We start from the raw sequence: 20,372 nt of genomic DNA, 5'->3' as shown, positions 1-20,372 counted from the left end.
CAAAGGGAATTCTGCATCTAGCCAAACCACTGGCAGGTGTCAGTGGACAGCAGTGTTTTCATTTTTTGGGGATTTGGGCAGCCTGTGGGCTAAAGCATGACAGCTTTCCTGCCCATGGGGGATCATGTCTAGGACACAGTGCTGCTCAGATCTGTTCTTCTTCTTCCTTCTTCCCCCAGGTCAATAAACCCTCCTCAGACAAGTCTTCCATCCTGAGTCCAGCTCCAGCTCAGAGCCCTTTACTGTACACTATCCCATTTCTCCAAACATTGCCTTTAGGGCATGGACTATGGGTAGTTCTGGACCCTCCATGGAATCTATGATGCCAGGGAATTCCAAAGGGACTGCTCTGTTTGGCTCATCCCTAACTCACTGGGGAATGATATCTGGTACACATAAAGTTCTACTGGCTCCATCCATTCACCCATTCCTTCTACCCACCATTGGTCTATCCATTCATCTCTCCCTCTACAGCCACCAATCCATCTATCATCAGTCTATCTATCATCCACCCATCCATCCATCCATCCATCCATCATCAGTCAGCCTATCCATCCACTCCTCCATCTATCCACCCATCTCTCCCTTCCTTCTTCTGTATTCACCCACCCATCCACCCACCCATCTGTCTCTCCCTCCTTCTATATCCATCCATCCATCCACTCTATCACTATACAATATTTATCAGACACAACCTATATGCCTGGAACAGCCCAGGATCTGAGAACTCAGTAGTACATAAAACACAGTGCCTGGCTTTCTGGAACTTATAGTTCCAGAACTTACAGATGGGGTAGGTCAGAGTGAGGAGCAGACCAGGAAGAAACTGAAAGTGTTGAGAGAGGATGAGTGCTACAAAGGAATTACGCAAGTAGGGCACCTAGAGTGCTGGGAGTGGGGGCAGGGTTGCTGTTATACAGGATGGTCAGCAAAGACCTTTGAGAGAATGCGGGCTGAAGAGTGACCTGAGGGAAGTGAGGACAAATGTACCTGGGGGAGTGGTCCAGACAAGCAAACGCCACCTGGTGCAGACCAAAAAAGAAGGGGCCCACCTGGCACAGTGATCCCAGTTGGAGGTCCCTGGGACCTTTGGAGAAGGCTATGGGGAAAATGTGTGTCGGGGGGCACAGGGACCATACTGTGTGGGATACCAGCCACTGTGAGTGAGATGGAAGCCAGTGATGGCTTTCAGACATACATCTGACTTACACTGTAAAAGGGTTTTTTCAGCTATGGTGCTGGCACAACTGCAAGGGAAAGGAGAGAGGAGTGGATTGACTTTGAAGACACTGAAACAATCCAGAGTCAGCCAAAGTCAGGAAGCCAAATACGGCAATCCACCTATTCACTTCTCCCAATGACTTATTGGGCACCACACTCAGTTATACACTATGGCTGGTTTTGGCTGCAATTGCAGAGTTTCCTTGTGACAGACATCATGTGCCCCCCCAAAAGCCTAAAAATAGTTACTACGTACTCCTTTAGGATAAGTTAGTCAGGCCCTAGCCCTAGACGGGTGTGGTGGAGAACCACGTGACTGCACTTCCCAGGTAGAGCTGACAGGTGTGGGCAGGCACTGGACTGGGGAGTGAGGGAGGTCAAGGATGACGCCCAGCTTTGGCCCTGGGCCCAGTGAGTGGATTTAGGCTTCAGCTGCTCTGCATGAGGAGATGTTATCAGCCACCTCATCTTTCCAGGTAAGTGTGGGTTGAGCTTGGTCTAGGACTGCTCCCTAGGAAACCAACTGTTTTCCTGCTCCAAGGGCTGTGTGGCCAGTTTAGAGTGTGACTTTTGGCTGGGCTCTTGAAGTCTACCAGAAGATCCCTGGGCTCCTGGATGGATCCCAGGATTTCTACATGGCTTCCTCTCCTGGTGCCCTCACCTTACATGCCTTGGGCTGTGTGGAAGAGCCACATGAACACATGGTCATCACATCCTGGTCATGCCATCTGCATGGAACACACCATGCTTATCCCGGTCCATCCTTTAAGACCTACTCCAGAGCCTCTCTGCCCTGGGTGTCTACCACCACAGTGCAGACCAGACTGTGCTGCCATAGTGAGTTAGGTGTTACCATCCCAGGATCCTATAAACTCCTTGAGGGTAGTGTCTTTCTAGAACCTTCTCCTGCCCAGGTGTTGGAATGGAGTATGGCATGGAACCATGGCCCTAGTGGGTTTGCATGACAGGCTCTGAGGAATTGGCTTCTCCTGAAACCCAACATGCCCCACCTCACCCCCAGAAGCCTCTCTACCATAAGCATGCGAGGGAGCATGCTAGTGCAGGGCAGGAGTGAGGCAAGCTCGAGTCAGATGAATTAGCAGCTCTGGGCATCAGACAAGGGATGTACTGGCTCCATGGGAGGAGGACCTCAGTGTGGTGGCAAGCCCACAGCAGGTTTAGGAAGGATCTACAGTCATGCCATACTATTTGACTCCAAATGTCACTGGAGCCCTCTTGTAAAGCTCACTCCTCAGTGCACCCCTGCCCAGGTATCTGGCATGGCAGCCATCTAGTTCTATACCTGCCTCCCCACAAGGCTGCATGAGCACCTCAGCAGGGTGCAGGAGGCCTTACCGGCGCATGTCCTGGAAGAAGGGGCAATGCCTGAGTGGGGGGCTTCCTATGGTGGCTCTAACAGGGCAAGTGCCCACAGGTGTGCATCCATATGGCTGGAAGCCCCAGCCAGAACACCTGTGAGTGCTCTGAAGCCTGGGTGTGCTAGTTGCCCCCACTGAGCTTACATCCTGGACCTGTTCTGTCCCTCTGAGTCTGGCTTCTCCTCCGTTGTGATTCTGATAGCGTAGAGCATGGCACAGTGCTGACCCAGGAGCTCCTGCCCCTCCCTGTGAGGCAGGCCCCACTGCCGGCCCTGTCAGCTCAGAACTTCCTGCAGGACTTGAACCTGAGGTTCTCACTGCAGGGCATGGGACCCTCACCTCCTACGATAGTGGCTCCCTTGGCACGGATGTGGCCTGTGTGACCAGTGCAGGGACATGCAATGGCCTGAGTGGGTACAAGGGGTGGCAGCCCTCACGCTACTAAGTTTGGCCCTTCCTGTGGTGGGAGTGGGCATGTCCTGCTGGGCAGCACAAAGGGCATCTCTGTTGGCCACACAGGATGGGGGTTCAAGGAGAATTCTACAGCTGCTCTTAGAGACAGTGTGTGTGTGTGTGTGTGTGTGTAGTGAAGAACCCAGAGAGGGGGACCATGAGCAGGCTGGGCCCCACCTGAGTCTATTGGAGCACTGTCCTGACATGATGGACATTTCTCTTGGGTTTCAGGCTGGAAATTTGGTTTAAAAAAGCATATTTTCCCAACATGCTCAGGATTTTGTAAATGTCAGCTATTCAGAATACTTTCCAGGTTACCAGGGGGAGTGGGGGTGTTTGGGGAAGGCATAGTCCATCAACACTGACTCTTCCTGCCACCCAGCTGTTCTGAAGGCTGTGATATAATGCCCACCATCCAAAAGGCTGGCGTGTGCATGGAACTAGGGACCTGAGGCCCAACTGCCACTCATGAGGTCACCATGCTCAGAAAGCCACAAAAAAGGGGTGCATTGCCTCAGAAGGCCCGCAGAGGCTTCAAACCCACTTAGCAGGAAAGAGAGAACAAAGAGCAGGAGATAAATTTTTCTCAGGAAGCCAGCAGGACAGAAGCAGCAGGCCCTGCAGAATATAGATGTGGTGCTCTGTAGCCAGCAGAGAGGCTGAGGCGCTAGCAAGAGACATTGCTTTCTGGGTCTTGCTTGTCAGCTATACAAGTGGGGTTAATAAAAGAACACTTTTCACGTAGTTCCCTCCTGATTTTATGTAAACAGGTAGCTGAGGGCCTTGCATGAAGTTGGTGTTTGTGAGACTTTGATCCTGTAAGGCAAGCAGTCTGCCACGCATGCCAAGCACCTGAGTTTCTATCCACGAGGAATCACCACAAATCACAGCTGAGGCCGCTTTCACAGTTGGAGTGCTTGCTCCTGATGTTACACCTTTGACTTTCTCATACTCAACATGGAGGTGAGGAGGGTTTTGAGGACTGGAGCTCACAGCAGGCCCGTGGAGAAGTAGAGCAGAACATCAGCTCCTGGCCTATGGCTGGGATATTGTCTTGCTAGCACCGAGGTTTAGGAAAGAGGCTGTTTAAGTGTGAAGAGATGCTACAAAACAGCTGCTCCTTTGCTCTGGGATAATATTGCAATTTGGAATGTTAAAAAATCATCCTTTGTGTATGTGTTTGAAGAACAGCGCATTTACACAGAATGGCACAGTTGGTCAGCTGTAAGTGAAGGAAGCTGCGTTTTGATGAGATGCTGGCTACAGAAAGAATCGGTGGTACTCCAGCAGAGGTGCAAGGGTTGTGCCACGCTCTGCACCCCTCTCTGGAACAACCAGCCAAGCCCAGGATAAGCCAGTCCCCGCAGGTCTGAGCGGTCCTGGGGTGATTGAGGTTCCCACAGGCTGGACAGAATAATATCCACGAATCACAAGTATTATTAGATCAGAATCTGGGATCATCAAAATGCCCTTGTTGACTACATACAGAGAGAACCTGTGGAGAAGGAGAAACTGAGGCTCTCAAGCTAGCCCATGGCTTCCTACTCCTCCCACTCACAGACTTTACTGGGCACCGCATCCTGCTTGTTCCATGGTTTAGCTATTTCTGGATCCGCTTCATGCTCACTTCCCTAGGGAAACCCTTGCGCAAGGGCATCCACAGGCGCCTATTATTTGTTAAAGGACAAAAAGTTGGCCACAGCCCAAATATCCATCAGAAGGGGATTGGCTAAATAAACAGCGGTCTGCCCAGATGATTGATTGCAGCAGTCAGGAACAAATGAGTAAGGGTACTCTTATGAACTAACATGAAAAAAGTCTCTAAGATGTATTGTTGAGTGAAAAGAGAGGTCATTTCGGCTTTTTAAAAAGGCAATATAATCCAATCGCACAAGCACAGAGTGTAAACACCCAGAGGGAGGTATGGAAGGGACACACAGCAACCTGAGAAAGGGGCTGCTGTTGGAGTCCTTTCCTCATTCATAAGGTGGGCACAGCGCCACCTACTGCACAGAGGGGAGCCAGCGAAGAAGGGGCCTTCCCAGCTCCAGCCAGAGCTGACCTCACGACTCATCACACCTTGTTGACTTAGAACCTTCAATGGCTTCCAGGATAAATCTGGCCCTTCAGTAGGGATGTCGAGCAATTGCACCCTGGTCTGGTTCCCCTGGTGGGGTTGCCTCCTTGCTCTGAAACACCTACAGTGTCCCCTCCAGCATTCTCTGTGGGCCTAGAACAACATTTAATGGACTCACAGGAAACCTCAGTAAACACTTACTCAGCAAAGCTTCCCTTTCCTGACCCTAGGCAGTGTATTTGTCATTCGACTTCCTTAGAATTTATAAAGTTCCTTTAGGCTAGGTGTGGCTCCAAACCTGTAATCCCAGCTACTTGGGAGGTGGAGATTGTGAGGATGGCAGTTGGAAGTTAGCTCAGGCAAAAAGTTCAAAAAGTTCCCAAGCTACACAGGGAATCACAAATAGGAGGACTGTGGTTCAAGATGGCCCAGGCATAAAGCAAGACACTATTTCAAGATAACCAACTGCCCATCCTTTTCCCTTCTCTCCCCACCCCCACCCTGCCCCCAGGAGGTGCCATGCTTTGAAGAGGTCATCCAAGACACAAAGGAAAGGGACATGTGGAGAAGTCAATGCTTCTGCCTCTTTTGGCCTTCACACAAATTAACCTACTTTCCTTCCAAGCCCTCTGTATACTCAGCAACGCTACTGATTTGGCATTTCAATTGCTTAGATCTCAAAGGTATGATGCTATGACTAAACTTTTGGGAAGTGGTAAAGTGGCTCTCAAACTCTGTTCTAGAGGGTACCCTGGGGTTCCATGAGATAGACTAAGGCACAGAATCAAATCAAAGTGGATTTTTTATCAATTCACATACAAAAGCAAGGGCAAGAATTTTCTGTCTCTAGGTTTAGGGCTACAAATGAGCCTCCAAATCTTTGCATCTGTTGCCATTTGTGTGCTAATGAGAACTTGCAGTCGATTAAATAAAGGACTCAAGCAAAAACTACACATCAACAGAAAAGGACAGGGAAGTTTCTTTTTGTGTCATGTTCTCTGCTGGTTTCTGTGTTCCTGGTGCACATGGAATAGAAGACAGCAATAAGTTCGGGGATCCCCAAAGTACACCCGATCCCCAGATGCTTAGCCACTTAAAATCTTTAGAACTGAAGACGCTGTGGCTTAAGGAGCAGAAAATAGCACTGTTTTGCACCCCAAGCTAACCACCTGTGAGCTGTGTGACACTAGGCAAAGTGCCCCTCTTCTCTGATGCAGGTCTCTTGGTTTACTGACTGATCCCAGAGCTGTTGTGAAGGTTGAGAGGGCTGAGTGGCTCATGGTGGCAGCTGTGTCACGGAGGCCAGGATACATGCTGGGCTGGCAGTCTTGGGAGATGGCCCTGGCTCTGCTCTGGGTTAGGGCCTCTTAGGGGGTTGTTTCGTTGGTTCTGGGGATTGAACTCCACGAGCTGTGGCAGTCTTACTAGCAGCTGATGAAAGCAGCTCAGGAACCAGGTCATAGGTCTTTGTTATTTATTACAGAGGGGCCATCAGACAATTAGTCTGAGTTGTAAAACTGAGTTTGGGAACTTGGAAAGGGAACTTGGTATTCAGAGTCTGAAGGGTGACAGCCCTGAACCAACAACAGACACTGAGCACAGCTAATCCTTGGTGTGTACCTCACATGTGCTGGGAGTGCAGGTGGATGTGCTCTGAGGAGACAAGTGACATTTCCATCTGTTTTTTGATTTTCCAATTGTAAAATGCACATAACATGACATTTCTCATCTTAACCATTGCTAAGTATACAGTTTGACAGTGTTAAGCACATTCATACTGTTGTGAGTCATCCTTTTTTTTTTTTTTTTTTTAATGAATTGACAGGCCCAACAGGGAACTAATCAGTCTGAGGCTAGGAAACTTTCAAGTACAGGGTGGAAGCAGGAAGCTGGACTTGAACCCAGCCTGCTGGCTCCAGGGCCCCAGTGAGCACACAGGATGCAGTAGAGCTGCTTGCTCTCTACCACCACAGGCACGGGACTGACTGTTCTGCACTGCCAGCCAGGATGGCCCACAGCAGACCCAACTGCAACTACACAACATTCTAAGGAGCAGTCAAGGTCAAATGCAATGGAATATGGGGTTTGGTCTCTTCCCACACCTCTGCACAGCTCTCCATAAGAAACCAGGGGTTCCTAACTATATCCGACACTGTCCTACCAGGAGACACCTGGGCACATGGTCCCTTCAGAGGTTGGAGGTGGGTCATGCCCTTGAGAGGTGAAGCAACACTCAAGTGTTGGGAGCTCTCTCTTCCCTTCCTCCACTTCCCAGGAAAGGCACTAGGGGAAGGGCTCCACAGACAGCAAGCATACTGTGTCTACTGGAGAAGTGTCTTTGGGAACATGTTGCATGTGGGATCACCTTGCAGGCCCTTCTGGGCTGTGTGTTACCCACACCCCAAGCTCCTGAGGCTTTCTCTTTGTAGCCTGGCAAGCAGAGGACACTCCTCACCCTGGGAGGCAGGTCTTGAAGCACAAGGACTTGGGAGTGCGCCAGCGTGGGGAACAGAAGATGGGCCTATCTGGGCCAGGGCCACAGTAAGGCCCTCTCTAAAGAGGGCCAATCCTGCCCACACGGACAGACACTCTGGACAGGTGGCAGAGACATCACATGAAGTAGCTCAGCCACTGCCAAAGGCAGTCTTGATGGGTTTAAAGCAAGCATTAGAGGGACAGGTCTCAACTTGCCTCACGTGGGCTTTGAAATCTTGTCTGGGCCTTAGTTTCCTTTCTGTGGAGTTGTCGGGAGGACAATTAGCACATAAAATGCCAGACACAGCACATTCTTCCAAACTATAGCCCATGCTTCCAGAACCAGATAGGCCTTTTCTGCCTAAAGCAGAGGAGCTGACAGCATGGCTCTGCCTGGACCAGGGAGGCTCAGCTGGCTGTAACTAGGCCTCTGTTCCTAAAATTAGAACAGGCAGTGCACTTTGGATGTGCCAAACTGAGCGCATAAGAGGTGGTGGGTTCAGCTTGGTGGGGGCTCGGGGTCTGAGCAAGTGGACTTGGGCTCAGCTTGCTGGGGTGGGAAGGGGTGTTTGGTGTGACCTTGGGCAGGTCACTTTCTCCCATGCAGGAAGGGAAAATGTTGGAAGATCAAGTGAGAATAATGCTAAAATGCTTAGCAACTTAATACATTTTGCTTCAGAAAAAAAAATAGATCTCAGGGTGGGAATAAGGTTTGTGCAACTGGCTGATCCTTGGGCCTCTCTGAGCAGGGAGGTGAAGGCGGGGAGTAGCTGTGGGGGCCGGGAGCTGAAGGGTGGCAGGTCCTTCCTGTGTGACTCCAGAAAAAGTATTTTTGCCTTGGGGAGCTGAAAGGACAACACTGGCTGCAGTTTGTAAAGTGACACACAAGGAGATGACATTAGCACCTAGTCTGTCATCCCCAGGGGAAAGGAAGTCAGAGCTAAAGTCTATGAATTCAACATTGAATTCTTCTCTTTGCTAGATGCCTGTGCAAGGCTCCAGTGCTCTGTAATCTCTGCACTCCTCCTCAGTACCCTAACACCTGTCATGGCATGGCAGGCTCTTGCACTGAACTAGCAATGCTCTGGGCGGGCAGCTTTATAAGACCTGTCTGTTTGCCTTTGATAAACATAACACCCGTGAAAAGCAGCACTGCCCAGATCCTCCCTGGATTTAAATGTCTGTCTGAAGAGAGCTCTGAGCCTGACAGGAAGCCAGAAAAGTAGAGCGGGGCCTTCATGGCATGAAGTCCAACACTCTGGCTGGCACCCCAACCCTAGCTGGTTGCCAGGAGCCAGACCTGCACAGGATGGAAATGCTGGCCCATGGAGGTTAGTCACTGGAAAGATAAGACACCCGATTCCCACAGCCCCATCTTCTGCCCTCCATCCATTGAGCACCAGAGTACTAAGTGTCAATACTGTGAGCAAAACAGGTCCCGTCCCAAGGGATAATGCAGGGTAGTGGCAGCAAACAGGAAAACAGTGTGGCAATTTCAGCTAAATTTGCAAAGGCCATGGGAAAACAATTTGGCAGTCCTCAAAACTTAAATTATCATTTATCCCAGCTTCCACACTGGGTATATACCCCAAAGAATGATTAACAAATGTTCAATCAAAAACCTGCATGTGAGTGTTCCTAACAGCTCTGTCACAACAGCCCGCAGGCATCCATCAATAGATAAGAGGAATAAGCAAAGTGGCCTATCCACACGATGACTATTATTCAGCCATAAAAGGGCAGGTGAACCTAAACTGTGGGATGAGAGAAGCGAGGCGCAAGAGGCCACAGATGTGGGGTTTGGTGAAACATCCAGAACAGGCAAATCTATTTCCTTTTTCTTTTCTTCTTCTTTCTCCTCCTCCTGTTCCCCTTCTCTGTCCTCTTCTTCCCCCTCATCCCAGTGCTGGACAGTATGAAACTCAGGGCCTCACATGTGCCAGACAAGCGCTCTACCGTGATCACACCCCCTCACCTAAGGCAACTCAGTGGCTGCCAGGGTGGCCAGGGCAGGGAGTGATGGCTAATGGCCTGGCGTTTGACGTTGGGGCAGGTTTTAGAATTAGCAGAAGTGATGACAGCACAATGCTGTGACTGTGCAAACTACCACTGAATTGCTCACTTCCAAATGGCTAGTTTTATGTTCTGTGAACTTTACCCCTATTTAAAAAATGAAAAACAGCTGCCTTGCAGAGAGGGCCTGGGGTGGGTTGGGGCACAGGGGCAGGCCCTGGAAGAGGCGTCTCAGCAGAACCCTAAAAGTTGAAGTTCTGGGCAAGGGAAACAGGTCAGAGGCACTGGTGAGGCCAGGACAGAAAGCTAGTGTGGCTGACTTGCTGGGCTGTCATCTACAGAGCAGAGGGGAAAGGAGAGCTGGAGCTCAACCTGGGTGGAGGGGCAGCCTGCATAGGACAGGCCACCAATGAGGGGGTGGACAGCAGGGTTAACAGGGCTGATGGGAGAATCACCAAGCCCCATCAGTGAAGCCAGTGGACATCCCCTGCCTTGTGGGTCTGCTCTGGGAGCTCCGAGCTGCATTCTTTCAGCCCTCCTATCCCACCTCCCCCACAGGCAAGCACCTGTAAGCGGCCTCCACACAGTCTCTGGAAGTAGCCTCTGAACTAGAAGGGGCCCAGGAGTGAGAATGCTGCTCTAGAGTTAAGAGTCCTGGCTCTCCAAGTGGAGGCTGCTGCCCAGGACACCCAGGGTTGCTGCCAGGGAAGAACTTCTGCTCCAGGGTCTATGAGGCCACCTGGAGTTTATGGGCTCATCTTGGACATCCTGCTTGCCATGAGAGATTCCGGAAGGTAGGGACAACTAGGGCAGTAACCCCAGGAGCACAGCACTCTAGGCTGTGAAGAGATCAGACTGGAGCTTAGACCTGGCCACATGCTGCTAGCCACCCTTGCCCCTCCCTCCCTGTCCAGGTATAGTCACAAGTCTCTGCTCCTGTGGAGACCAGAATGTGGGCATGAGCATCACGAACACAAAACAGGCCAATAAATAGAATTTGTGATTTCTCACTAAGCCAAATGGAAGAAGAACAACACACCAGAGTGGCCAGTCACCTATTAGGCCTGATTTATGCTCTACTTTGGTATCTCTTCCAAGGAAATGAAAGGTATATTTTCATCAAGTGTAATCATTTATAGCTTCTGAAGGAGAGATGCTCTGCTCTGTGACAATTACCTGGACAGGCAGCTAAGATGGGAAAGACGTGCCCTAATAAAGCAAACCCCAAGCAGGCATCCCAGGCATGCAGCCAGACTTGTTTTCTTCCTTGTGAATTACTTCCCAGGCGGAGGCAAGACTCCCACAGGGCCTAGGGTTCTGCAACCATGTGGTCTAGTCTATAGTGAGGGACACCCTTCTGGAAGGTGGGGAGGAGTCATGTCCAGTGTCCTCAGGCCCCCAATGGCAGCTGTGGACGTCAAGCTTCTGGTGACCAGCTCTCCCACCCCTGCCCAGCTCCCATTCAGCTTCTGCAGAAGTGAGTAAGGTGGGGACAGTAAAATTCCACGATGCGCAGCTGAGTCAGACTTTCACCTGGGTGCATCTGCCCTGGCAACAGAAATTAGTGGAGGAATGCTGCATCAGGTCATCTGGAGTCTCAGTGAGCCTATGTCCCCTGTCAAAGCTCACAAACTCAAACTCTAAATGTCTAGGGCCCCAGGGGAATGTCCTTGTGTTTCTGGTGTCTAGATAAGGGAAAGGCCTTTGAAGGGATCTACTCTAAGGCTATCATAGAAGAACCTCACTTTGCATTCAACAAATACTGAATGAAACCACAGTGGTAAGCACAGGGGTATAGTGGTGAATAGGATAGACTAGAGTGCCACACAGTGACCTTCACCTCAGGGGAGAAAGGTCAGGGCTGGGTATTCAAATATACCAGGTAAAAGTCTGCAGTGCCATGAAGACAATAAACAGGCTGATATGGTGGGGGGAAGGGTGCAACTGTGGCCAGGGGGTGATGAGAAAAGGCACACATGCTGGGTTTGAGCACTGAGCAGTAGTGGGAGGCAAGGATATCCTGTGCAGAGGCCCCGAGGCAGCAAAGGTTCTCAAGGTGTACTGGGGAGTCCCTATGTTCCTAAGTAGAAGAAAGCCTTCCCAAGGGTGTGCTGAAACGCTTGCAGAGGCATCACTACAGACTGAAGGCAGTGCAGAGAGGAGGAGCCAGACTCCAAAGGGATTTGCAAAAATATAAAACTATTTTTTTGTTTTAGAAAAGTTATCGCTTTTAGAAAAGCCATGCTTTTATGTTTTTATACAATGGATTTATTAGGCAATTATTAAAAGCATTTCCAGTGTTATTTCCAATGCCATGAACACTGATGGCCATAACACACACACACAAGCTGTCTGGGTTCCATGTCTTCTAGGAACCTGGAGCAGCAGGGGCTGCTGTAGCTGGCCAGGGAGCGGTGTGAGCTTGGATGGGGCAGGGGCTGGCCACTTCTCAGTGGGAGATCAGAGGAGCGGTATGGATTTGCTCTAGTGCCGTGAGAAAGTACTGGAAGACCACAGGAAGGAGGGAGGCAGGGTCTGATCTAAGTTCTGAGGGGAGGAGGCGGTTGTGGTGGAGGGAGTTCTGGTGGTAGGCATGGTGGGAGGAGAACCGAGGATGGCTCTGGATGCCGAATGGCCATTTCCTGAGGCCCAGATGCTGAGATGGCAGTGGTGATGTGGCGGCTGCTGTGGTTCTCCCTGCCCAGCATCCCACACTCACCCTGAGGAGGCACGGGGTTGCTGTGTGCTCTTCAAGCCCCCGCTCTAGTGCCCAATCTCAGCATGAGGGCAGTGAGGCCTGCCTCCCAGGGGACAATAAAAAAGCCCAGCCCTGGTCTCCCCACACCTCCCGGCACTTCAAGGGGGAGACTCAGTCAAGATCTGGATGCCACCTTCAGCAGCTCCCTGTGGCATGCTGCAGCCTCAACAAGCACAGCCTCACACAGTTGTGCCAACCAGCCCTGCCTGGTGGACCCAGGCCCTGGAGTGGGCTACGCAATCTGCACCTGATGACCTCACAGCTCACCTGGAAGCCTTGACAGGTGGGAGAGGTAGGGAAGAGGGCATGGAACCTGATCCTGCAGCTGCTGAAGAATGCAATGCTGGCACTGTGTTCACAGTCCACCTTGTTCCAGATTAGAGCAGAAATGAGGTCTAGGCTCTCCTTCTGCACCAGTAAGTTCCAGAACTGAGAGCTCAATGACCCAAAGCAAGAATTTCTTACCAAACTGAGCTGTATTTAGCTGATCTAGACTCACAGGTGTAATTAATGGTCACTACAAAACTCTTTTTTTTCAGTACTGGGGTTTGAACTCAGGGCCTACACCTTGAGCCACTCTACCAGCCCCGTTTTCTGTTGGGTTTTTTTTGAGAAAGGATCTTGCAAACTACTTGCCCCAGCTGGCTTTGAGCTGTGATCCTCCTGATCGCTACCTCCTGAGTAGCTAGGATTACAGGTGTGAGCCTCCGGCACCCAGCACTCCAAAACTTTTAACAAGGTGCACTGCAGACCCTGGAAGGGCAGGAACAGTGCACACTGCCTAGTGGCTGCCATCAGCCTTGCAGACTAGGATTGACCTTTAGAACAAAAACACTCCCAGGTTGTGGGAGTGGGGGCACTTCTGATAGACAGCACATTAGAAGAGCATCTGTCAAGATTAATAACCTTCCCCTCTGACCTGGCAGATCCACCACTAGGAATTTACCCCACAGACATGCAGGATTCACACAATGACAAAGACACCCCAAGGGTGTTCACAGTGACACTATAAGAGCAAAACATAGGAAATGACCCAAATGTCAATCGACACAAAACGGTTGTAAAAGATGCTTTTGCTCATCTGTACACTAGAACACTACGTGACAGTTAATCACAATGAAATCAACATATGTGCTAATATGTAACACTGAGGAGGGCACGAAGGGCAGAGTGAGGTGCAGTGTCACACACATGGTCTCACAGAATCACGCGAGAACATTCCTAGCACACAAATAAACATCTCTGGAAGACGGTAAGAGAAACTGTCAACAGTAGTTACTTCTGGGGCAAAGTAGCCTTATCTTTCATTTATCATGTCTTGTTTGGGTTTTTAAAAATCATAAGCCTACAGTAGGAATACATATATATACATATCTGTATATAAAATCATCCTCTGATTTGATTAATTTATCTCACATGTGATGTACATGTCTACAGGAGATGAGTTAGTCAGGTTGAAGGATGGAAGTAGAAGGGAATCCCAGGGAACGAGGACCTGACTGGGGCCGGCTCTTAGAGCTACACCACTTTGGAGAACTGGCGACTCTTGCCATTCAAGCTGGAGCCCTGACCATGGAGGGTGAGGGCGGGGGAGCCTGGTCAGTGTGTACATTTTGTAATGGAGAGAAAGTCTCTCTTTCTCTCTCTCTCTCTCCAGGGACATTGGATCAGGCATTGGATTCACTTAGAGCCTGCATGTCAAGAAGGAAGGAGAGCCACTTTTCTGGAGAAGCAGCTCCTTCACTTTGCCAAAGTGACCTTGAACTTTCAAGTTCCCTTTTGGGGGAGGTCAGGAGCTGACAAAAGTGGGAAGAGCTGTTCCAGATGGAGGAGATGGACAGCCTGTGGGCAGCTGGCCTTCCTCTCAAGTCTCACTTCTTCAAGGTTTGGGCCAGGAATCAGACTATCTCTATCTTCTCACCTTCCGTGGAGGGAAATGGCTCTCCCACAAGCTCGTTACTAGTAATTTAAGTATTTCCAAGAAACTCCTTGGTCGTAATTCTGAGAAGTTCCTCCACATGCCCAAAAAATCTCTGGAAAACCAAAGCACAGATGTGGACCAGCAGAGGAAAAGGAAGACAAGACTGCTTTGGAGCTGGTGCTTAACTTGAGCTGTGCCTGACACATTCAGAGGCAGATACCTCACAAGGACAAGATTCTGAGGACGGTCCCCAGGCCCTACCAGGAGGGGGCCAGCTTACCTGGCACCTTGTCCACAGATGCAAACACGGAGCGCTGCACTGTGGGGTCGCTGCTGCCCCGGCGGCCCTGGCTGTAGAAGCGGAAAGGCAGGTGCTGGGAGGAAGAGGAGGCGCGGAATCCAAATCCCAGGACTTCGGCTGTTGGCTGGATTGGGAGGTCCAGGAGTGCTTTGATCAAACAACATCATAACACATTCTTAGCATGTGCGACAAGGGACAGGTAAGTGATAGGAGCTGTGGTCCTGCTAGTCACTTGGGAGATGCAAACAGACTGCCTTGATGTGGGGAGACCAGAACACTGATGATCCTACTGAGGCTCAAAACACAAAACACAACCAGGTATCTAGTGAGAGTTTCAGGACAAAATTGAGACTAAGAAGGGAGGGGTTTTAGACCTGGTTCTTGGAAAGGAATGGATCCAGGGCCAGTGTTCATTTTGGAACTTAGGTTTCCAAAGTCTCTTGGTAAGAGACCCATACTAGGCAGGCATGGTAGCATGTGCCTATAATCCCAGCACCTAGGAGGCTTAAGGCAGGAGAATCATGAGTTCCAGGCTAGACTGGGCTACACAGTGAGACTCTGTCTCAAAAAAATCCAAAAAAGTAACACCCTCCACTCCACACCACCCACAAAAGGAAAAAAAACAGAAAAAGACAAAAGACCCTTATTAAGGACTTAGCTGCTGGGGCCATTTCAGAGCCTGAAGTGAGGACAGCCAATTCTACCCTGCAAGACACACATACACAGGCATACACGTCTCTACCTACCTCAGTGGCTCCCCAGGACCTGCAGGGGATGGATCCTGGGACCCCTCAAGTAGCTGCTCAAGTGCCCTAAGTGACGTGATGCAGTACTTGTACACCTCCCCAAGCTTCTAATCACCAAATACCAGGTGTCTCTGGAAACAGCTGTCATGCTGCATGTTTACAGAGTAGTATCAAGGAGAGCGTCTGTCTGTGTTCAGTACAGATGTTTCTCTGAGTGTTGATGACCCCTGGGTGGTTGATCCATGCGTGTGTAGCCCACAGCCTGCAGATTTGGAGGGCTGACTGTGGGTGCACACGGGAAGGCATGGGAGAAAAAGAAGCTGTATGTGTGTATTTATGACCATGTGTTTACATTTCACAGCCGCTATCCTCCATTCCATAAACAGGTCTCATGATCTATCTGTTCAGAGGGGCTTTTTAAAATCAATTTAAGAAACACCCAACACGTTAGCTCTAACAGCCACTTTATAGCACGATTCTCAATTTTCAAATGAAATATCTGCTCCTCATGCCAGCTGTAAAAAATAAATCTTAAAAGAAAGGGCTGAATGATTTAAGTCACTTTGCACATTACAAAATGCTTCTGTAATGGCTCTGTAGGCCAAGTTTCAGCTAAATGAAAAACAAGGAAGAAGATGACATGGGACACAGGCTGGCACCAATCAATGAGGCATGCACAATAAGCCACTGCACTCACTCTGTCCAGCACCTAGTGCCACAGTGTTTATTTTTAGGTTGTCTTTTGAGAGAGTGCCCCTCCTGGCCTAAGAGTGGTTGGCAGCCCTCTCTTCTCAGCAGCCATTCACAGGGACCACTGGTGCCCGAGCTAAGGTGCTGGGAGTCCTGAGGGAAAGGCAGTAGACAGTTTTAGGAGTTGACAGAAGCTCCCCCACTCCAAGACACTGCCCTGGCTTCCATCCCATGAAGGAACAGAACACCTCATTTGAGCACCTTTACTAAGAAAGCCTGGGCCTTCCTGACACTGGAGCTTCCTCCAAGTTCACCACAATCCCTGTGAAATAGAAAGTGACTTCCGAATTTGGTGCTGGGTTATGGCCCCTTGCCAAGCAGGGCTGCCTGTTCTGTGAGCTGGAAGGAAGGGGGAAGGGCGAGTTTTAGAGAAGGCAGTTCTGCTGGGTCAAGGATGGAGCTCAGTGGCAGGGCACTTCCCTAGCATGTGTGAGGCCCTGGGTTTCACTGTCAGCCCTGAAAAAACAAACAAACAAAAAAATCCAAAGCAAAACAACAACAAAACAAACACTGCATTGGGTTCTGCCAACTTGTTGGCTGTGTGACTCTGGCAAGTCACTAAACTTGTTTCCCCCTCTATAAAAATGGTCCTGTAAAGAGGTCCTGTAAATCTCAGGGGTTTTGAGGATCTAAGGTGGGAGAGGAATGTCAAAGATTTGCAACTGTGAGCACGACAGCGTGTGTGTGTGTGTGCGTGTGTAGCCAAGCATACTGTCCTTCCCCATAAAGCACAGTGAGTCCTGACTATACAGGTCCTCTCCCATTGGAGCCAGAGGATTTGTGCAGGTCAGCATGCGGAGCACGAGACAGCCAGTGCTAGGGCCCGCCATCACACTTACCGGCTATCCTCTGCATCTTCATGCGTCTTGCCTGCATGCGGCCCGAGACCAGCCGCTGCTTGGCAATGATGCAGCGGATGTTGTCAGAGAAGACAAAGGTGGCCTGGAGGATGGGGAAGGGCTTGGAATGGGGGCTGGCCGCGGGCTTGTGGATGGTGATGTTTAGGGCACGGCTGTCATCCTCCACACCAACCACCTCCATGTCCTGCACAGCGAGGAGGCAAAGGCAAGGGTGCTTGTCAGGCTTGGGGGAGGACAGCTGCTCGGAAGCAGTGGCGTGGATCGGGGGGAGCATCCTATCTAGAGAGAGGCCCCCAATTTGATTCTGCTTTTGCTGTGAAGGGGACCATCAGCGCCCTAGTCTGAGAGAGCCAAGGATGGGCATAAACCAGCCCAGGCCCAGTGGGAGAAGACGGGGCAGGAAGCAGAGTGCTCGAAAAGAGCCAACATTGGGTATGGTGGCTGGTGCCCACTTCCATGAAGACTCGGGAACTAGTGAACAAAAGGCTACACTGGTCTCTTCAAGGGACCACTGGTAACTCAACAGTAAACTCCAATAATTCTTTCTCAGCAAACTAAAATCCCTACTACCCTGTGGCATGAGTGCAGGCAGAGTCACTCGTCTACTTGTTTCTCTTAAGAATAGGGCATCGTTTTAGCATACTTTAGTACATCTCTGAGGAAGGACCAGGGAGCGAGGGCACTTTCAGAGATCTCAGGAAAGCTCCCTGGGAAAAGTGTAAAAGAGACAGACAAGCAGCAAGTGAGTCCAACTGACAGCCTGAGATTCTGCTTCCCCCACAGGCTCGAGGGAATGGGAGCCAGCCCCAAAGGTCAGCAGTGCTAGAGGAGAGGCATGCTGAAAAAGGCTTGCAAGGGAATATGGTTACGTTCTGAGGCATCACATTCGGCTCAGGCTCTTTGGAAACAATGCCAGCGAGCATTAGGCAAGGCTGGTAGGAATTGAAAGCAGGGAGCCTGACATGCAGTAATGACCTGGCAAATGGTAAGTACTGGGTGGCGCACACGTATAATCCTTTGGGGTAGACACCTCCCTGACAGTGAATTCTAAGGGAAACTCATCATGAGTCTGGATAAATAAGAAGTGAAGTCACCTCATAGACAACGCCTTACATGCAAGTCTTTTTTAAATGAAAGATTCTCCTGCGGTTGCCCCTCTCATCACACTGTCTAAAAGACATTTTTAAATGGAACCATCCTGAAACAGGAGGCAGGGAAGAGGCTGCAGTAGTATCTTCAAACACATGCGAGGTTCTCATGGAGAGCAGTACGCAGCCGGCAGGTTATGCTGTGGCGAGATGGAAGGGGGGTCAGCCTGGGCAAGATCTTTCCAGAACAGCGCTGCACCCTAGGAAATGGACTGCCTCCAAGTAGGGCAAGTCTCAGGCTGAGACAAGTGTGCTAGAAATTCAGGGATGGGGGATGGCAGTGGTGTGAGCTGAAAGGCTGTTGTTTCATTCACTCACTGGGCTGGCATCACCCCTCACATTGAGAAACAGTAAAAACCTCCACACTTCAACTTGGTGTTTTGCAGTTTAGAGCCTTGCTGTGCTGGGGCAGGGGGTGAGCAGGGAATTCGCATAAATTGCCAGGAGCAGCAATCATTTTAGGGGAAGTTGGCAGTATCTATGAACACTTAAAATAGGCACATCCCAACTTCTTGGTTATCTGCCCAGGGAAATCCTGCCCAAGTGCATAGGAAGTATAGTTCTGTTCGTAGCAGCACTTCGTGGAAAGGGACACAGCTGGGGACAGTCAACAGGGCTCAGGCTGAACATTCCCTGGCGCAGTCCCACAGGAGTTAAGAAGAATGCTAGCAGGTACACATGCACTAACATGGTTAATCTCAAAGACACTACTGAGTGAAAGAAGCAAGGCTTAGAAAATGTTTAATGTGACACCACAAACAATGCACAAAGCCAACCACATGCACTGTCATCCCTTGGTATCCCTAGGAGACTGGTTCCAGAACCAAAATCTGCAGATGCTCAACTCCCTCATATAAAATGGCTTGTATTTGCATATAACCTACACATATCTTCCTGTATGCTTTAAATCATGTCTATATTACTTATAATACCAATACAATGTAAACACTATGGAAATAGTTGTGTAGGAAATAATGAATGATAAAGTCTGCATGTGTTTAACACAGAAACAATTTTTCCCAAAGATTTTTGATAGACACCTGGTTGAATCTGCAGATGTGGAACCTGCAGACAGGAGGGTGACTGCACAATTTAAAAACAAGTACCTGTGATTCTATGCATTTGCAGAGGCACAGATCTGGAAGGATGAGCCTGGTAATGGAGGTTACCTCTTGCAGCTTGATAATGGAGGGGAGGTGGAAGGATTGGGGGCTTTGGTCAGAGAGGTCTTGGCCCTTACCTGTGCAATGTTCTGTCTCTCTGTGAGAACCACCTTGTGTCACTAGAAATGGGTTACAAAGCTAATGGTTTGGCGTGTGCGTCTGTACAGCTGACTGAGAAGAGATTCCAGAGCACTTGGCCATCTTACCTGCAGAAGACCTGCAAACTTGACCACTCCCCAGCCAAGCCGGGACACATCAGGCTCCACCAAACTCATCTGGTAAATGTCCACAGCCAGGAAGCGCTGGACCATGCCACCATCCTTGGTGATCACTGTGCATGCGATCAGGTCACTATTATCTGGGAGGAGGGGTCAGAGAACAGAGAGCAGAGAGCAGAGTGAGGCCCAGTCTGGCTACCCAGTCTCAGGGTGATGATCCAGCTGCCTCTTACTCTACTGGGCAGCCTCTTGATCAGGGGTCAGAGCCGAGGCCTAGGGTCACAAAGAACTGGGTCTGAGTCCCTTCTTAGCTAGTTATCCTAGGCAAGTTTTAGCAGATCCTTCTGCTAAAAAACATGGGAATAATGCACACTCTCTCAAGCACAATCTGTTCTAGAAACCATTAGGCCAATGTTCACTGCACATTAGATACTTAAATCATAGCTTAAAAACAAGCAACAGTTGGGGCTGGGAGGGTAGCTCACTGGAAGAGCACCTGCCAAGCATACTCGAGGACCTAGGTTCCATCCCCAGCACTAAAACAACCAACCAACGGCCAAAATCTCAGGAGCCTCAGTGCTCCTTGTGGACCAAAGGCAGTTCACATCACGATGACATTCAGCTAAGAGAAGACAGGAGGACATGAGTCCCCTGCTCTTTGTTATAGTTTTGCCAAGGCCATGATTTGTTGTCTGGCAACAGAGCTCTGCCTAGATGGCGTGGGACCCTGGGCAAGACACTTGGCCCCTCTGAACCATGGTTTTGCACCTGTGAAATGGAAGATCCCTTATCTTTAAGTGTTTGGGGGCAGTAACTAAGAACAGAGAGCAAGAATAGAGATTTAGCATAGAATCTTGGGTGTAGGAGTCCTCAATATCTGCTAAGTCCC

At 50.0% G+C, this 20,372-nt stretch overlaps 1 protein-coding gene across 6 annotated transcripts in view; it reads right to left on the bottom strand.

Annotated features, from left to right (window-relative positions):
- Positions 1-20,372, bottom strand: part of Clec16a (C-type lectin domain containing 16A) — a 189,389-nt gene that overhangs the window by 28,279 nt on the left and 140,738 nt on the right. For all 6 annotated transcript variants that reach the window (XM_074059112.1, XM_074059113.1, XM_074059116.1 and 3 more), the window contains 3 exons: positions 19,472-19,623; positions 16,934-17,138; positions 14,578-14,745 (listed from right to left, as the gene is read on the bottom strand). In XM_074059112.1, coding sequence (XP_073915213.1) covers positions 14,578-14,745; positions 16,934-17,138; positions 19,472-19,623 — 525 coding nt within the window. The remainder of the gene's footprint in view (positions 1-14,577; positions 14,746-16,933; positions 17,139-19,471; positions 19,624-20,372) is intronic.

The sequence above is a fragment of the Castor canadensis genome, chromosome 17, assembly GCF_047511655.1.
Source record: "Castor canadensis chromosome 17, mCasCan1.hap1v2, whole genome shotgun sequence".
NCBI lineage: Eukaryota > Metazoa > Chordata > Mammalia > Rodentia > Castoridae > Castor > Castor canadensis.
This window is presented reverse-complemented; position numbering and strand designations above follow the sequence as displayed.